This window comes from Carassius gibelio, chromosome A10, assembly GCF_023724105.1.
Source record: "Carassius gibelio isolate Cgi1373 ecotype wild population from Czech Republic chromosome A10, carGib1.2-hapl.c, whole genome shotgun sequence".
NCBI lineage: Eukaryota > Metazoa > Chordata > Actinopteri > Cypriniformes > Cyprinidae > Carassius > Carassius gibelio.
Genome location: NC_068380.1, coordinates 3,688,680 through 3,708,965, shown reverse-complemented (window position 1 = coordinate 3,708,965; position 20,286 = coordinate 3,688,680). Strand labels below are relative to the sequence as shown.

The window sequence follows — 20,286 nt, the reverse complement described above, 5'->3', positions numbered from 1 at the left end:
AGGTGCAGTACAATGCAAGTGGATTTCTTGAGAAAAACAGAGACACGATTCCAGCAAACATTCGCGAGCTCTTCATCAACAGCGTCACTCCTCTCCTCAGCGTTCTGTTCGCAGGTCTGCATCACTCCCATCTTCACACAGCGATAGATCAGTGTAAACACTCACATCACATACAACAATTAAAAACATCACACACACACACTTACACAGTAAATAATAAATAATAAAGTTCATATACACACATACAAACACACACACACACACACATACATATATATATATATATATATATATATATATATATATATATATATATATATATATATATATATATATATATATATATAGTGTGTGTTTGTATTTAAACTGTTTTATTTATTGCTAGATATGTTTACATTAAAAAAATCTTTTTTTTTTAAATATGTAAAAATTATTGTATATTCAAAGCACACAACAAAATACAAAAATAAATATATATATATATGTATATATATATATTTATTATTATTATTATTATTATTTATTTTATTTTTTTTTGGTTGTTGTTTGAACATCATAACTTATCTTCATCTGAAATATTAACAATAATAAAATTAAAATAAATAACACACACACATAAATATATTTTTTGTGTGTGTGTGTATTTTTGATTTTTTGTTATGTATTGCTAGATATTTTTACACAAAAAATCCTATTGAATAACATTTAAAATATTTAAAATAATAATAAATAAAAATAATTGTATATATTAATAAAAAAAAATATATTCTTTGGTCAAAGCTGTGTTTCCAGTCTTCAGTGTCACATGATCTTCAGAAATCATGAAAATATGATGATTTATTATCAGTGCTGAACAGTGTTGGGCAAGTTACTTTTAAAAAGTAATTAGTTACAGTTACTAGTTACTTCTTCCAAAAAGTAACTAAATTAGTAACTCAGTTACAAATTTTTAAAGTAACTAGTTACTTAAGAAAGTAACTATTGCGTTACTTTCAAGTAAAATTACATTTTAAAAGCTCAAACGTGACCCCACCTCTACCCCTCTTTAAAGGAACTTAAAATACATGTGCATGTTCAATTATTTATGATAAATCTGAATATTATAATGAAATGGACACTTAATACAATACATTATTAACAGAAACATGAAACATTGTACACACATCTAAAAAAAAAAGTTGCTGTGGGACAAAGTGAGACTAGCCTCCAATCAAATGTATGTAGATATTATGTTTATATAGTGGATCAATGCAAATAACACGATAGATGTTTGGGAACTTTTGATATTTCCTTTTATTGTTTCTTTAATTTCTTGAAGGAAAAAGTAATGTATATACTTCTATTTAGAGAAGGCTACTTTTGGATTATTTGGGCTCGTCGCCATACCTGTCTCTCGTTGACTGACTGGCTTGTGTTGTTCGTTGTGTGTCCTGTCCTGTCCGATGATGGGTGGTTCGCGAATGAGCGTTAGTGATGATGGATCGACTCGTTCGCGAATGAGCTTTTGATGAGTCTTTCGCGATTCGCGAATGAGCCGACTCTAAGAGCCGGCTTTTTTAGTTGAACTTCGGGAGCTGGCTCGCATACAGTGATGGGAATAACGGCGTTATAAATAACGGCGTTACTAACGGCATTACTTTTTCCAGTAACGAGTAATCTAATTGATTACTCTTCTCATCTTAATAACGCCGTTACCGTTACTGCCAAAAAATGCGGCGCGTTACTATAACTGATGATGAAGCTGTTTTTTTTTTTTTTTCATCAGACCAACTAGATCTCTGAGCGAGAGGCAAATACTTTTTTTACTGTTCTTCCTTGGTTAGTGGGCAGAGCACGAGACAAGCGCATAAATGCTGACGATTGGCTGAGGTAGAGTAAAATTTCATTGTAAGCCAATCAGAGGTAGAGTTGGGCGGGTGTTCGAAAGCACGCATAGTAGTGATGGGAATTCGGCTCTTTTGACTCAGCTCACTGAAAAGAGCCGGCTCTTTGGCTCACAAACGGCTCTTTAAATGACTTTGACTATAATATTTCAATTTTTATTACATAATTATTTAATTATTTAATATTTAAAAAAAAAAAATAGAGTTGGCTCTTCAGATAGGCGAGCCAGCTCCCGAAGTTCAACTAAAAGAGCCGGCTCTTAGAGTCGGCTCATTAGCGAATCGCGAACGACTCCTCAAAAGCTCATTCGCGAACGAGTCGATCCATCATCACTAACGCTCATGAATTGCGAACAACCCATCATAACGCATAGTCGGACAGGACAGGACACACAACGAACAACACAAGCCAGTCAGTCAACGAGAGACAGGTATGGCGACGAGCCCAAATAATCCAAAAGTAGCCTTCTCTAAATGGAAGTATATACATTACTTTTTCCTTCAAGAAATTAAAGAAACAATAAAAGGAAATATCAAAAGTTCCCAAAAATCTATCGTGTTATTTGCATTGATCCACTATATAAACATAATATCAACATACATGCCATTTGATTGGAGGCTAGTCTCACTTTTTTTTTAGATGTGTGTACAATGTTTCATGTTTCTGTTAATAATGTATTGTATTAAGTGTCCATTTCATTATAATATTCAGATTTATCATAAATAATTGAACATGCACATGTATTTTAAGTTCCTTTAAAGAGGGGTAGAGGTGGGGTCACATTTGAGCATTTAAAATTTAATTTTACTTGAAAGTAAAGCAATAGTTACTTTCTTAAGTAACTAGTTACTTTTAAAATTTGTAACTGAGTTACTAATTTAGTTACTTTTTGGAAGAAGTAACTAGTAACTGTAACTAATTATAATTTAAAAGTAACTTGCCCAACACTGCTCGCATATCTGAAGAGCCAACTCTATTTTTTCAAATTTAGCCTATAGAAATTAAATAATTATGTAATAAAAATTGAAATATTATAGTCAAAGTCATTTAAAGAGCCGTTTGTGAGCCAAAGAGCCGGCTCTTTTCAGTGAGCTGAGTCAAAAGAGCCGAATTCCCATCACTACTATGCGTGCTTTCGAACACCCGCCCAACTCTACCTCTGATTGGCTTACAATGAAATTTTACTCAACCTCAGCCAATCGTCAGCATTTATGCGCTTGTCTCGTGCTCTGCCCACTAAACCAAGGAAGAACAGTAAAAAAAGTATTTGCCTCTCGCTCAGAGATCTAGTTGGTCTGATGAAAAAAAAAACAGCTTCATCATCAGTTATAGTAACGCGCCGCATTTTTTGGCAGTAACGGTAACGGCGTTATTAAGATGAGAAGAGTAATCAATTAGATTACTCGTTACTGGAAAAAGTAATGCCGTTAGTAACGCCGTTATTTATAACGCCGTTATTCCCATCACTGGTGTTGAAAGCTTAATTTTTTTTTTTTTTTTTTTTTTTGGAACCTGTGGTTTTTTTTTGTTTTTTTTTTGTTTTTTCAGAATTCTTTGATGAATAAAGATTTAAAAGAATAGCATTTATTTAAAATAGAAATATATTTCTAAAAAGTATACAGTACACTACCATTCAAAAGTTGGGGGTCAGTAAACTTGTGATCTTTTTTTTAAGAAATTAAAAATTATTATTATTTCAGAATTAGATAATTTACTGATGTTCACGCCACAACCAACAAAAAAAGTGTATATTGTTGTGTGATTTGAGTTTAAATACACACAATTATTTTTATTTATTTATTATGTTTATTATTATTATTACATATTTTAAATGTTTTCCCTTTATATATGTTATTTATTTGTGACTCTGGACCACAAACCAGTCTTAAGTGCAAATTTTCCAAATTTTATATTAATATATCATCTGAAAGCTGAATAAATCATCTTTCCATTGATGTGATTAGTTTATCCCAATGTTTTTCCCAAAGTAATTGTTCTTTATTATTATAATTATTATTAATTTATTAATTTATTTATTGTAGATACTTAAATCTCAATCAATATAAAAAAAAAAGCATTTGATTGTAGTTTCCCACGATCATTTATTCATTATTATTTAATATATTTTCTATTTTTTCAGCCACAATATCCCGAACAGGAACACTAATGCCACGGAAAGCCAAGGTATATCTAAGATTTAATTATTATTTTTATTTTTTTTGACACCAGTGTTTGTTAAAACCCATTTTCTAATATTTCTCAGATTTGTTGATAGGCTGCTGTTATATTTATAGCTGTATAAATGACAGATGAGTCTTTCCTGTGAGATCAGTGATACTTTAAGCTGCGAGCGATCGCAGTTTCCCCTCATGACCTCATGTGCATTTTAATTTTAGTTAAAAGTTGCAGATGACAACTTTAACTCGACCAGGAAGCAGTCCGTCGGCGCACAGTTCAAGGTAAATCTCCACTTCTAATGAATCATAGTTTTATGTGCTGGTTTATTTAATCAGATGAAACATCATATTTATTAATCCCACATAAACTGTAAGAGCATGTCCGGGTCATATTTCAATGGAAGCTTGTTTCTGCCAAAGGATAAAAAAAAAAGTATGAATTAAATTAAAGGTAATTGCAATGTTTCATGTTTATTGCAATGTTTTATTGCAACTGTTTAAGCAGTTAATCTCTTAAACGACAGCGTAATTGTATTCTCCATAATAAAATCTCTTAAAAACACATTTTTTAAATCTTATAAAAATGTAAAACGTTTATTATTTCTCAGCGGTGTGCAGTAAAATTTATATTATCAAAGGTTCATTTTCTAATTCATGAAGATATAAATTCAGAATTGTGAGATATAAATGTTATAAATTCAGAATTGTGAGATATAAATGTTATAAATTCAGAATTGTGAGATATAAATGTTATAAATTCAGAATTGCGAGAAATAAATGTTATAAATTCAGAATTGTTAAATATAAATGTTATAAATTCAGAATTGTTAAATATAAATGTTATAAATTCAGAATTGTTAAATATAAATGTTATAAATTCAGAATTGTTAAATATAAATGTTATAAATTCAGAATTGTTAAATATAAATGTTATAAATTAAGAATTGTTAAATATAAATGTTATAAATTCAGAATTGTGAGATATAAATGTTATAAATTCAGAATTGTTAAATATAAATGTTATAAATTCAGTATTGTTAAATATAAATGTTATAAATTCAGAATTGTGAGATATAAATGTTATAAATTCAGAATTGTTAAATATAAATGTTATAAATTCAGAATTGTTAAATATAAATGTTATAAATTCAGTATTGTTAAATATAAATGTTATAAATTCAGAATTGTTAAATATAAATGTTATAAATTCAGTATTGTTAAATATAAATGTTATAAATTCAGAATTGTTAAATATAAATGTTATAAATTAAGAATTGTTAAATATAAATGTTATAAATTCAGAATTGTTAAATATAAATGTTATAAATTCAGTATTGCGAGATATAAATGTTATAAATTAAGAATTGTTAAATATAAATGTTATAAATTCATAATTGTGAGATATAAATGTTATAAATTCAGAATTGTTAAATATAAATGTTATAAATTCAGAATTGTTAAATATAAATGTTATAAATTCAGAATTGCGAGATATAAATGTTATAAATTCAGAATTGTTAAATATAAATGTTATAAATTCAGAATTGTTAAATATAAATGTTATAAATTCAGAATTGTTAAATATAAATGTTATAAATTCAGAATTGTTAAATATAAATGTTATAAATTCAGAATTGTTAAATATAAATGTTATAAATTCAGAATTGTTAAATATAAATGTTATAAATTAAGAATTGTTAAATATAAATGTTATAAATTCAGAATTGTGAGATATAAATGTTATAAATTCAGAATTGTTAAATATAAATGTTATAAATTCAGTATTGTTAAATATAAATGTTATAAATTCAGAATTGTGAGATATAAATGTTATAAATTCAGAATTGTTAAATATAAATGTTATAAATTCAGAATTGTTAAATATAAATGTTATAAATTCAGTATTGTTAAATATAAATGTTATAAATTCAGAATTGTTAAATATAAATGTTATAAATTCAGTATTGTTAAATATAAATGTTATAAATTCAGAATTGTTAAATATAAATGTTATAAATTAAGAATTGTTAAATATAAATGTTATAAATTCAGAATTGTTAAATATAAATGTTATAAATTCAGTATTGCGAGATATAAATGTTATAAATTAAGAATTGTTAAATATAAATGTTATAAATTCATAATTGTGAGATATAAATGTTATAAATTCAGAATTGTTAAATATAAATGTTATAAATTCAGAATTGTTAAATATAAATGTTATAAATTCAGAATTGCGAGATATAAATGTTATAAATTCAGAATTGTTAAATATAAATGTTATAAATTCAGAATTGTTAAATATAAATGTTATAAATTCAGAATTGCGAGATAAATATGTTATAAATTCAGAATTGTTAAATATAAATGTTATAAATTCAGAATTGTTAAATATAAATGTTATAAATTCAGAATTGCGAGATATAAATGTTATAAATTCAGAATTGTTAAATATAAATGTTATAAATTCAGTATTGCGAGATAAATATGTTATAAATTCAGAATTGTTAAATATAAATGTTATAAATTCAGAATTGTTAAATATAAATGTTATAAATTCAGAATTGTTAAATATAAATGTAATAAATTCAGAAATGTGAGATATAAATAAGATATAAATTCAGAATTGCGAGATATAAATGTTCTAAATTCAGAATTTCAAAATATAAATGTTATAAATTCAGAATTGTTAAATATAACTGTTATAAATTCAGAATTGCGAGATATAAATGTAATAAATTCAGAAATGTGAGATATAAATAAGATATAAATTCAGATTTGCAAGATATAAATGTTAAGAATTCAGAATTGCGAGATATAAATTTTATAATTTCAGAATGCGAGATATAAATATGTCATAAATTAAGAAATGTGAGATAAATAAGTTATAAATTCAGATTTGTAGTTCTTTTGAAAAACTAAAACAATTTTATGATCTTGTTCCCGCTCATTTTTTTCGTTACTTGCAAGTCAGAGACTTCGTTAGGAAGCATATTTCAGACTTTGAAACTCTGAATTTAAATCCAACTTTAGAGAATATTGCTAGTATACACCCTGGTGCGAGAGGTACCGTGTCAAACTTTTATAAATTATTGGTAGAAAAGGTGGACAATAACACTCACAAAATAAAAAATGATTGGGAAGAAGAAATGGGTTCTAATATTCATGTTGACATGTGGAATGAGTGTTTAAGAAATATACATACCTGTTCTGTAAATGCTAGACATAATCTGATTCAATTCAAGATAATTCATAGGCTTCATTATTCTAAATCAAAGCTTCATAAAATTTATCCCACTATCTCTCCACTCTGTAATAAATGTAAAACATTAGAAGGTACCTTGTTTCATTCTTTATGGTCATGTATTAAGATTCAGCCATTTTGGAAATGTATATTTAAATTTCTGTCTGAAGTATATTCTGTCGACTTGGAACCTGAGCCTTGTATTGGACTTCTAGGTGCAGAGAATGCCTTTTGTAGTAAATATCAAACACAGGCCATTTCGCTTTGCATGTTGCTTGCTAAAAAGCTAATCTTACAGATGTGGAAATCAGATTCTGTTCCTACGTTTGAGATGTGGGCAAGGGAACTAGGAAAGGTGTTACATCTGGAAGAATTGAGATTTATATTAAAAGATAAATTATACATTTTTATCAAGATCTGGAAACCAGTAAAACTGTTCTTACATGCAGTTTGATAGCTGTTGTCGTCCATCAAGACAAAAGTTTATATACTAACACTCTATTGCTCATGTATAACATTCTTGATTGTAAAGCACTTTAAGTAACCTTTCTTGTTTTGTTTTTTTTTTTTTTTTTTTGGGGGGGTGGGGGGTGGGGTGTGTGTTTTACTATAAGTTTTACATTTCTTGGCTTCAAAGTTATTTATAGTATACAGCTAAGAGTGTTTGTTGTTGCATTATTCTTGTAAAGTAGCTACCCGGTGACATTGTATATGTGTTGTTTCAAGAAATTGAATAAAGAGATGAGAAAAAAAAAAAAAAAAAAAAAAAAAAAATTCAGATTTGAAAGATATAAATGTAATACATTTAGAATTACTAGATATAAATGTTATAATTTCATAATTACAAGATATAAATGTTATAAATTCAGAAATGTGAGATATAAATGTTATAAATTCAGAATGCGAGATATAAATGTTATAAATTAAGAAATGTGAGATATAAATAAGATATAAATTAATTCATATATAATAATCTAGAATTGCAAGATATGATCTCAAAGTTGTGTGACATAAACTAGTAATTCTAAAGAGAAAAGTCAAAATAGTGAGAGATAAACTTTATATTTCACTATTCTAATTAGAATTTCCAGAATTGTAAGATAAAAATACTTTTTTTTAATGTATTATCTGTATTTCTTTATTCTGTGATGGAATCAGGTTTCCATATATTTCAGCCCATAATGAAGATAAAAGCTATTTTCCGACAGTGTAGTTGTGGCGTCCGTGATGACTCTCGCTGTCTGTGTGCTGTTTTCTGTGCAGCATTCTCTGGCTGTCCTCATGGAGAAGATGTTTGCGGCCGGTCCACACTTTGTTCGGTGCATCAAACCCAACCGAAGCAAGCAGCCCGATCAGCTGGACAGTAAACTGATCATGGATCAGGTGAGTAACCTCAGGATCTGTCTGCGTCTGTCCTCTTTTATTTCCCACTGTGGAGCCGAATGCATTCTCAGATTTCCGAGCACCGTGAAGCCTTTCAATGCTGTTATGTCCAAGTCCCTCTAATGATACAGGAGCCGCTAAATGTGTGTTTAAGGGCCAGTTTGGACTAAACACTGTATTAAGCCATTATCTTGTTGGAGCTATGAGTTCAATGACACATCTCTGTGTTGTGTAGATAATAGTTAGACACCTGCCAACACTATGTTAGTGTTCTAGGTGGCTGCTAATAGCAGTCAGTAAGAAATAAACAACAGCAGCTTTTGTTTTGTGTCCATCCTGATGCAGTTTGTGTCTGTCTGTGCATGTGTGTTTACACACAAACAGTTCTTAAGTCACATGATCAGATGACGTACAGCCTTGTGTTCAGTTCATCAGCAGGACTGTAAAAACTGTGTCTGTGAAACACTGACACCTGCTGGACATTTGTGGAAGTGCAGCCTTTAATAATAATTGATAATATATATTATATTATTTAGAATAAAACTACTTATTTTTATTTTAATATGAAATGTAATATTACGCAATATATATGTAACTTACATTTATATTTTATTTAATATGAAATTTAATATATATATATATATATATATATATATATATATATATATATATATATATATATATATGTGTGTGTGTGTGTGTGTGTGTTTTATTTCATGTTAAATTAAAATGTATATTTTAGATAATATATATATTATGTGTCATATATAATAACTATTTTAAAATAAATATTTATATTATAGATATAGATGTTTATATTAATATAAAATATATAATACATATATAACTTTAATTTTTACTATTATTAAATGTAAATATTTATGCTCTTATAAAATTTTCTATTAATAAAAAATCTGTATTTTATATATAATAAATGTTATGTATATAATAAATATTTTTTTATATAATTGTGTTTATACGTATGTGTTTATGTATACAATTAAATATATATAATAAAATGTTTTTATACAATTATATATTACAATAATAATAATATACATTCATTCATTTATGATATTTATTTAATGCATTATATAAATGCATTTTCTCTTCCCATCCTCTGTAGCTGAGATACAATGGTCTGATGGAAACCATCCGAATCCGGCGGGACGGTTTCTCGTGGCGTCCGAAGTTCAGGGAGTTTGCCGAGAGGTTCGTGTTCAGGCTGAAACTGACATTTTCTGAGCGCAGAGCATCAGACTCATGTTTCTGTCCTGTAGGTACAACATTGTGCTGCTGAAACCAGATCTCCCGCTGGACAAAAACAGGTGTGAACTACACATACATCAGAGATCATGTGCACAAAGAAATGCAGAAAGAAAGTTTCCACCTAGATGCATAAAAACGTACTGTTAATACATCTCAGTTAATATGGATCATTTGGCTTGTTTTCTTTCAGTTGCATGTCGATCCTGAACAGCACTGGACTCTCTGGTTGGAAGTGTGGGTGAGTTTGAGCAATCATGAGCATTATTAGCGGTATTTGAGACATGCATCACAATTATTATTTGTTCTTATTACGGTTTAATGATTTAAACAAAACCCTAACCACCATTCTGCAAATGTAAGGAAAAATTAAATATAAAACCGGTCAAAATGTTATTATAATATAATATAATGTACATAAATTAACTATTTAATAATTTATAAAATTATATGTGTTAATATATGTCAAATTTAACATTAATTTTTTTTTTTTAATATTTATTATTTACATTCTTTTAATAAATATAGTAAATATAACATTACAATTTAAAAGAAAATATGATAAATATACATAAATTAACTGTTTAATAATTTATCAAATTATATTATATTATGTGTGTGTTTACATATATAATAAATAACATGAAAAATATATAAATTATTAAAAAATATATATATATAACATGTATTCAAATTTAATAAATAATAGTAAAATAATATAATATTCATATATTTAATTTATTAATTTATTTAATATGCATGTGTGTAATTATTAAAAATATTACATAAATATTTACATTTAAAAATAATATTAAAAAGATATGATAAATATACATAAATTTATTATTTAATAATTTATTAAATTATATTGTGTGTGTGTTAATATGTAATATATAACATGTAAAAAAAGATTATTAAAAACATTTAAATAAATATAACATTTATTAAAATATAATAAATAATAATAAAATAATATAATAAATATACATATATTTAATAATGTATTAATTTATTTAATATGCATGTGTGTAATTATTAGAAATGTTACATAAATATGAATATTTTACATATTTTGTTTTACATTTCGTGTAAATTTATTTTTAATAGTTACACATTATTGATTTAATAATATATGTATTGCACTACATTACATTTTTAAATATCTTATACACTTATTAAATAAGTGATGTAATATTTGCCTGCACATTTAGTCATTTAGCAGACACTTTTATCCAAAGCAACCTAGAAATGAGGATGACAGAAGCAGTCAAACTAACAAAACAGCAATATTTAAATATTAAGTATACAATTACTACTGCAGTGAAAAGAGCTTGACATGAAAACGAATAGTTATCTTCTAAAATGCAGAAAATAAAAACCATGCCTTTCTGATGTTCAAATCTAGATTTCGTTAGGTTTCAAAGGATATAACATGTTTTTATTCCATTTAATCTGGCTTGAACGTTTAGTGATAGGATGAAATGAACTGATTGAATGCTGATAGTATTGACGTTTCCCAGCAGTCGTCTTGTGCTGCTCTTTCAGGTCGTCCCGCTTGTTTTTTAAGTACTGGCACCAGGAGCAGTTGTCTCGTCTGCTGGAGAGACTGGGACGAGCGGCGCTTGTCATTCAGAAGAGTGAGGAACTGTTCCTTCTTTGTGTATTTCATCCTCATAATGTTTCATCAAAGGTCACAAGTCTGTTTTCTATTCTCTGACACATAGCTGGAGTTAAACCGTCACTGTACCTTTAAGACTTTTGTATGTAAATGACCTGTTATTATTCATTAACCCCTTCATCGTGGTATAGTTCTTATTATTTGTTTTAATATGTAAATATGGGCGGTCATTACACTATTTATATAAACCTCCCATATTTATTTAATAATTAATAATGCGTGTGTTTGATCAGAGGCACAGTAAGAATAACACTGTGGAATATTTTTACAATTTAAAATAAGTGTTTTCTATTGGAATATATTGTAAAATATAATTTATTTTTATGATCAACGCTGAATTTTCAGGTTGTGCTGCATTTATTTAAAGTGGATGTCTTTTGTAACATTATACATTTAGCTTTTGATTGATTCGATGTGTACCGGAGGAATAAAAGATTTTTTTTTAATTAAAATAAAATTAATTTCATTTAAAAAAAGCAGCATAATGGTTTTCAACATTGATGATAATCAGAAATGTTTCTTGTGCAGCAAATCATCATATTTAAATGATTTCTGAAGATCATGTGACACTGAAGACTGGAGGAATGATGCTGAAAATACAACTTTGATCACAGAAATAAATTACATTGTAGCAGATATTACAATATAATTTTTTTTTATTAAATAGTAAAAATATTTAAGTTTTTACTGTATTATCAAATAAATGCAGCCTTAATGTACAGAAAATAATTAATTATTCCAAAATTATTCTGTAGTTTTTCCAAAAGTTTCACCTTTTGACTGTGTGTTCTGAAAGTAAAAGTGTGTGGCTTTATGTGTGGCTTCACACGGTCACAAGGATCTGAAACACTGTGTAACACACACACACACACACTAGAGACGTCTTGAAGCTATACATTAATGTATACTTTTGAATGAAGTGTAAACATGATATGTGCTTGGTTTATCAGTGTGAGGAGTGTGTTTAATACCGTATTTTCCAGACTATAAGTCGCCCTTTTTTCATAGTTTGGCTGGTCCTGTGACTTATAGTCAGATGCGACTTATTTATCAAAATTAATTTGACATGAACCGAGAGAAATGAACCAAGAGAAAACAGAGAAAACATTACCGTCTCCAGCCGCGAGAGGGCGCTCTATGTCTTCAGTGTAGACTACAGGAGAACTGAGCAGCATAGAGCGCCCTCTCCTGGCTGGAGACGGTAATGTTTTCTCTTGGTTCTAAATAAATGCGACTTATGTTTTTTTTCCTCATCATGATGTATTTTTGGACTGATGCGACTTATACTCAGGTGCGACTTATAGTCCAAAAAATACTGGTACTTGACAGTGTGTGTTGTTGTGTAGATTACCGAGCGAGGATCTGTCGGAGGAGGTATCTGTCTCTGCTGGAGGAGATCCAGAGACAGCGTCAGGCTCAGCGTGAGGAAGAGGAAGAGGAGGAGAGGAGGAGACAGCAGCTGGAGGACGAGAGGAAGAGGCGTCTGGAGCTGGAGCAGGAGAACCGGCGTAAGAACTGAGCGGCTCTGGTGCTGAAGGCAGTGTGTGTGTGTGTGTGTTAAAGCCCTGTGTGTGTGTGTGTGTGTGTTTACAGGACCAGTGCCTCTGCCGAGGAGGAAGATGCCGGAGCCCAAGCCGCGCTCGGTGCTGAGCAGCGTCCTGAAAGCAGCTCTTCTGACGCCTGTGCCTCGGCCTCGCAGCAAGCTGACTGAGGTGTGACATCACTTCCTGATCCTGTCAAACACTTCCTCTGGATTTATGAGATTACCTCCTCAACCTAGCAATTTAAAGATATGTGCCAAGATACTTATATCTAGACTGTGTTAGATATCAAACATGTTTCACTCCCGATAACCCTTCATCATCATCATCATCATCCATTCATATAAAACTGTTATTATAAATAGTAAAAAGTCACATTAATTTTAATAATAAATACATCCATATAAATAATATAATAATAAACATTATGATTATGATCATATTGAAAATTATTATTATTTATAATAATGTTATCATATTTTATTCATACAAAAACATTGTTTACTATTTATTATTATTAGTGTTATTATAAATAGTAAATAATCACGTTTATATTAATAATTATAAATACATTAATACAAATAATAAATAATATAATAATTACAATTATGATGATCATATTGAAACTTTATTATTATTAATAATTTATACTATATTCATATTCATACAAAACATTTTTGTTTATTTACTATTTACTATTTATTATTATTAGTGTTATTATAAATAGTAAAGTCACATGTATATGAATAATAATAAATACATCCATATAAATAATATAATAATAAACATTATGATTATGATCATATTGAAAATTATTATTATTAATAATAATGTTACCATATTTTATTCATACCAAAACATGTTTACTATTTATTATTATTAGTGTTATTATAAATAGTAAATAGTCACATTTATATTAATAATAATAAATGCATTCATACAAATAATAAGTGATATAATAATTATGATGATGATGATATTAAAACATATTACTATTATTAATAATACTGTTATAATATCTTATTGATACAAAACAAATTATGTTGACTATTTATTATTATTAGTGTTATTATAAATAGTATTTAATCACATTTATATTAATAATAATAAACGCATTCATACAAATAATAAATAATAATATTATAATAATGGTTATGATGATGATCACATTAAACATTATTATTATTATTAATAATAATAATATTATCATATTTATTCATACAAAACATTTGTTTATTTATTCATATTAGTATTAATTTAAATAAATTTGTATTAATAATAATAAATGCTTAATTCATAAAAATAATGAATGAAATATATAATGATAATATATTATTATTATCATTGTTATTATTAATGTTTTAATATTTTATTCACACAATGTATGTGTTAACATTCTATTATTTAAATAGATTTAATCAACCAATAAAATATTAATTATTTTATTAATAATAATAATAATACTTATAAATATTTACAAACAATATATATTTATATTTATTATTAAGCAGTGCTATTTGAATATTGTTGATGATATGTTGTTCTTGTTAATTAGAATTTTTATATGTTCAGTTTAAATTTCTGTAGTTAGTTAATTTCCGTTTCTTCTGTTTAAACATCTCTGTAGTCTGTATTCATTTTGATTTCAGTTCATTTGAGTTCTTTTAGCACTTCAAATTAAACTAAACTGAAATAAATGTTGCCTTGTATATGTTTTGAACGTATATGTGTCGGTGTGTGAATGAGTGAGTGGATGGGTGAATGTGAGGCAAATTGTAAAGCGCTTTGGATGGCCATGTGGTCTGTTGAAAGGGCTATATAAATGCAGTCCATTTACCATTTACCATATGATGTTCCGGTCTTTTATGGTTTGTTTACAGTTCACAGTAATAACCCTGACTTTAAGTCTCACTCGTTTTCTTTTTGTTTGTTTGTTTGTTTGTTTGTTTGTTTGTGGTCAGGCGACTCCGTGTGATAACGAGCTGAATGCTTCTCTGATGCTTCAGCCGATCGATGAAGAGCGAATGAAAGAGAAACACCTGAAGAAGACCAACACCATCCGCTGGTTCAAAGAGACGCAGGAGCGAAAGCTGACCAGAGATGGAGGTTTCCCAAACTGGTTCCACGGCATGATCTCACGCAGGTGCGCTTCATCACACACACACACACACACACACACATGTTTGTTTTTGTGTAAAGTGGGTTCATCCCATAGGTGTAATGGTTTTTATTCTGTAGAAACTGTATATTCTATGGCCCTACACCAACCCTACACCTAACCCTAACCCTCACAGGAAACTTTGTGCATTTTTACTTTCTCAAAAAAACTCATTCTGTATGATTTATAAGTGTTTTGAAAAATGGGGACATGGGTTATGTCCTCATAAGTCACCCTCTCCTTGTAATAGCTGTGTCATACCCATGTCATTATACAGACCTGAGTCCTGATATGACACAAAAACATACCCACACACACACACACACACACACACACACACACTCCCTCACACAGACACACGCACACACACACTTTCTATCTCTCTCTCTCTCTCTCTCTCTCTCTCTCTCTCTCTCTCACACACACACACGCACACACAGACACACGTACACACATACTCTCACACAGACACATGCGCACACACACACGCACTCTCACACACAGACACACATACACACATACTCTCACACAGACACATGCGCACACACACACGCACTCTCACACACAGACACAGACACACACACTCACAGACACACACACACACACACTCTCTCACACACACACACACACACACACACACATACTCTCACACAGACACATGCGCACACACACACGCACTCTCACACACAGACACAGACACACACACTCACAGACACACACACACGCACTCTCACACACAGACACAGACACACACACTCACAGACACACACACACACTCTCTCACACACACACACACACACACACACACACGCACTCTCACACACACACACATACTCTCACACAGACACATGCGCACACACACACGCACTCTCACACACAGACACACACACTCACAGACACACACACACACACACACACACTCTCTCACACACACACACACACACGCACTCTCACACACACACACACTCACACACACACACACACACACACACACACATACATACACACACACACTCTCACAGACACACACACACACTCTCACACACACACACACACACATACATACACACACACACACACACACACACACAGTCATCATGCACTGACTGTACCCTTGGCTTCTCAGACGAGCAGAAGATCTCCTGATCCACAAACCTCTCGGCTGCTTCTTGGTGCGCGTGGGTCAGAGTCGGGAAGGTTACACACTGAGCTACAGGTATAACACGTTCTGTCATAACACGTCCAAAATCACAATAAAACCGCCAGCGGGTGTATGACATGTGCTGCTTATTTCAAGTTTAAAGAGACTCTTATGGACACATGGGCTCATTATAAACACAAGCTCATTATGAAAACGGTTTTTAAACCTATAAAACAAGAGACTCCTTTTACAGAAGAAGAAACTGTGTTTACAGACTGTTTGTGTGATTACATGGAGATCGGCTTTTCATTAAAAGGTCATAAAAATCTGTGTGTTTAGAGTTTGCATAAACGTATATGGTGTACATAATTCAATTTCAGCAACACAATATGTTGCTGTTTTGTTTATATATATTTTTGTTATTAATAGTAATACTACAAATAAAATCACAATAAATAGTATAAATAAAATGTGTTATTGTTATTATTATTATTACTCATTTAAGTAACATTTGCATATTGCTATTTATTTTTAACAATATATTTTATATTTTATTAGATTAAATTAGATTATTGTTAATAGTGTTAGAAATAGAAACATTTGTTTAATTATGTTGTTGATGTATGTTTATTTATTTTTTATGTATATGTGTATTTTTGTTCACTGATTGATTTGTAAACATGTCTGCTGTTATCTTATTTATTATTAGTATTGTTATCAGTAATAACTTAAATTTTATATAAAGAAAAAAATTAAGTGATAATATAATGTAAAACATAATTTAAATAATAGTATTTCTGATAATAATAATATGAATAATAAATACACATGAATAAAATTAAATAACTAGTATATGCTTATGTAATGAATAATAATTATTATTGTCACTATTATGGTCTTATTTTTCATTAGTTTTACTATTAGTAATATCATAAATTTTATATAAATGATTACAATGTTATAATAATAATATAATTGTAAAATATTTTAAATAATGGTATTTCTATTATTAATAATAATAATAAATACATATTAATACGTTTAGATAACTGAAATATTCAAATTATAAATAATTATTATTGTCATTATTGTAGTCTTATTATTAGTATTGTTATCAGTAATAACATTAGTTTTATATAAATAATTATAATGTGATGATAATATAATTGTAAAATATTTTAAATATTATTTATATTAATAATAATAATAATATTAAGTAAATATTAATACATTTAAATAACTAATATATGCTTCTTATAAATAATAATAATTATTGTCATTATTATAAATAATAATAATAATAATATACAAAAACTAAAATCCACAATAATAAATCGTTTTTTTTTTTTGCTGTTGTTTAAATACTATAATCCTTGTTGAGTAATTATTTTCCTTATGTTGTTGATGTATACTGATTTATTTGTGTGTGCTGGGGTTGTTTTCTGGTGTGTATCAGGGGATCTGATCGCTGCCGTCACTATATGGTGGAGATGCAGAGCAATGGGAAGTATGTGATCCTCGGGGAGGATCGAGCTCATTCCTCTCTCACAGATCTGGTCCAGTATCACACTCAGGTGGTCATCCAGCCCTTCATGGAGCTGCTGACGGTGCCCTGCGGTCAGGTGAGTGTCCTGCGCTCCTCTCACAGCTGTGTGTTCAGTGGAGAGAGAGAATAACACTGGTGTGTGTGTGTGTGTGTGTGTGCAGATGTGTGATCAGGAGCCAGACTACGAGGAGCTCAAAGCTTGTTCATCATCATCATCGTCGTATGCTGTGAAGCGTCCCACTGAGGATCAGGACATGGACACAGGTTCACATAAAGTGCACTTAGAGATGCAGAGGCTCTTCCTGCCGGCGGGAGGAAGCTCTCATAAACCAGCGGAGCTCAAGCGCGTCTCTGACCGCTGCAGACGAGTCGAAGCCGCTCCGATGGAGCACAAGGACGAGGATCCGACCGGAGAGAGGAGACCGTTCCCACGACTCTATCCCTCCATACGACTGGCCATGAGAGAAATCCAGCAGATCCAGCAGGTGCAGACACGCACACACACACAGGAGAAACAGACCGGGGCTAGTTGTCACACTTTAAACTCCACTAAACAATTCTTTATTTCTAGAAAAAGCTTTTTTTCACAATTCTTTGAGCAACACATGTATATTCTACAAATATTTTAAAAAATAGTATTTATTTATATAAGAAATACATTTGAATAAAGAAAGAGTATATATTGATATAAATAACAATAAATATTAGTCGTGGTTGTAGTATCATTATTATAAGTAACAATAATGTGCAAAAAATGTAATTAATAACGATTATAATAATATTTAATATTTACATTTAATAAAAATGTTCAATTAAATGTTTAATAATGATAATATATATTGTATAACATTTTTTTACATTTATGTAAATAATGTTTCAATAAATTAATAATTGTATAGTATGTATTTAAATTCATAATGATAATGTTAAAACACACACACACACAATTTGATTAAATAGTATACATTTATATTATTAATAATAATATGCATAATTAAAATATATATTTATATATATATAATTAAATATTTAATAATAATTGTGGCAACATTGTACAAATATTATAAAACATATTACTTGCATAAATAGTAATGATAGTAATTACAATAATAAGTACATTTGATTAAATAGTATACATTTGTATTATTAATAATAATAATATACATTTTGTGAACTTTGTGAAAAACACTCTTGTTGTGAGAACATGAGTGAACCTTTAATTAAAGTTTAGTGTGTTTTACTCTTGATAGTACAGCTGCGGTTGTTCTCACACAATATTTCAATACTTTTCAATAGATTCTGTGTGAACTGAAGAGCTGTGTTTGTTCTTGTTCAGACAAAAGCACACTGAACTGAATCTCTTCCCTAAACTGGATTTTCGCCAGTGTTTCATGTTGTTTCAACTTCCCGTGTTTTCCCAGCACTCCCAGCAGATCCCAGATCAGATCCCAGTGTCCTCGAGGAAGCGGACGGGTGAGTGATCCACATTCATCCACAAACCACAGCTTCAGAAGAGCTACAAACAGCTCATTATTCTTCAATACATGCTGGTCGATTTCACAGGACTTATAATAAATCATATCAACTACTGTTATGATCATCTTAGAGTTTGAAAGCCCCAGATCTCATCATTTAAAAATCAATGTGATTTGAACTCATTCCTGTTTTTTTATCTAATCTGTAAATGTATTATATGTCTTTGTTTCAGATGCATGACACTGTGGAGATTTTGATGCTGCTATCCATGGTTTTATTTGAGATTTTTAGGTGTATTTAATTGTGAAATGGTAGTTTTGTCCTGGTGAAAACTACACAGAGATTTGACTGATGTTTAACTTAATGGAGTTGTAATCTGATGTATTTGTATTTAATGTAAATGATGTTTTAGGTGATTGAATAAAGGCTTTTATTCGATACACTACGGCTTTGTCTGGTTGAAGTGCATGAATGAAGTGTGATCAGATCTGATAGGAGGAGTTTGAACGGCTGTATAAGAGTGTGTCTCAGTCTCAGATCTCCCAGGATTCACAGCTGATCTCACTGATCTTCAGATGGAGCTCCTCGTGTTTGGGATTTTGCTCTCGGCCACCTTCAGCGCCGTTCAAGGTAAAAGTTTTTATTTTCTATCTGTCTATACATTCATCCATCCATCCACTATATATATATATATATATATATATATATATATATATATATATATATATATATATATATATATATATATATATTATGTGTGTGATTTTGATTGCATCTAATATATGTGGCCCT

The 20,286-nt window shown here is 29.4% G+C and overlaps 1 protein-coding gene across 1 annotated transcript in view; it reads left to right on the top strand.

Annotated features, from left to right (window-relative positions):
* LOC128020863 (myosin-IIIb-like) overlaps nt 1-19,934 on the top strand; it is a 44,205-nt gene extending 24,271 nt beyond the window's left edge. Inside the window, exons 15-30 of the mRNA XM_052607623.1 lie at nt 3-114; nt 4,025-4,068; nt 4,281-4,343; nt 8,569-8,688; nt 9,815-9,900; nt 9,969-10,016; nt 10,148-10,195; nt 11,500-11,591; nt 12,979-13,140; nt 13,226-13,344; nt 15,135-15,316; nt 16,458-16,547; nt 17,929-18,094; nt 18,180-18,503; nt 19,440-19,491; nt 19,727-19,934. Of these exons, the coding sequence (XP_052463583.1) occupies nt 3-114; nt 4,025-4,068; nt 4,281-4,343; nt 8,569-8,688; nt 9,815-9,900; nt 9,969-10,016; nt 10,148-10,195; nt 11,500-11,591; nt 12,979-13,140; nt 13,226-13,344; nt 15,135-15,316; nt 16,458-16,547; nt 17,929-18,094; nt 18,180-18,503; nt 19,440-19,491; nt 19,727-19,734 (1,716 nt within the window). The 3' untranslated portion in view covers nt 19,735-19,934. The remainder of the gene's footprint in view (nt 1-2; nt 115-4,024; nt 4,069-4,280; nt 4,344-8,568; nt 8,689-9,814; nt 9,901-9,968; nt 10,017-10,147; nt 10,196-11,499; nt 11,592-12,978; nt 13,141-13,225; nt 13,345-15,134; nt 15,317-16,457; nt 16,548-17,928; nt 18,095-18,179; nt 18,504-19,439; nt 19,492-19,726) is intronic.
* The last annotated feature ends 352 nt before the right edge of the window (nt 19,935-20,286 follow it).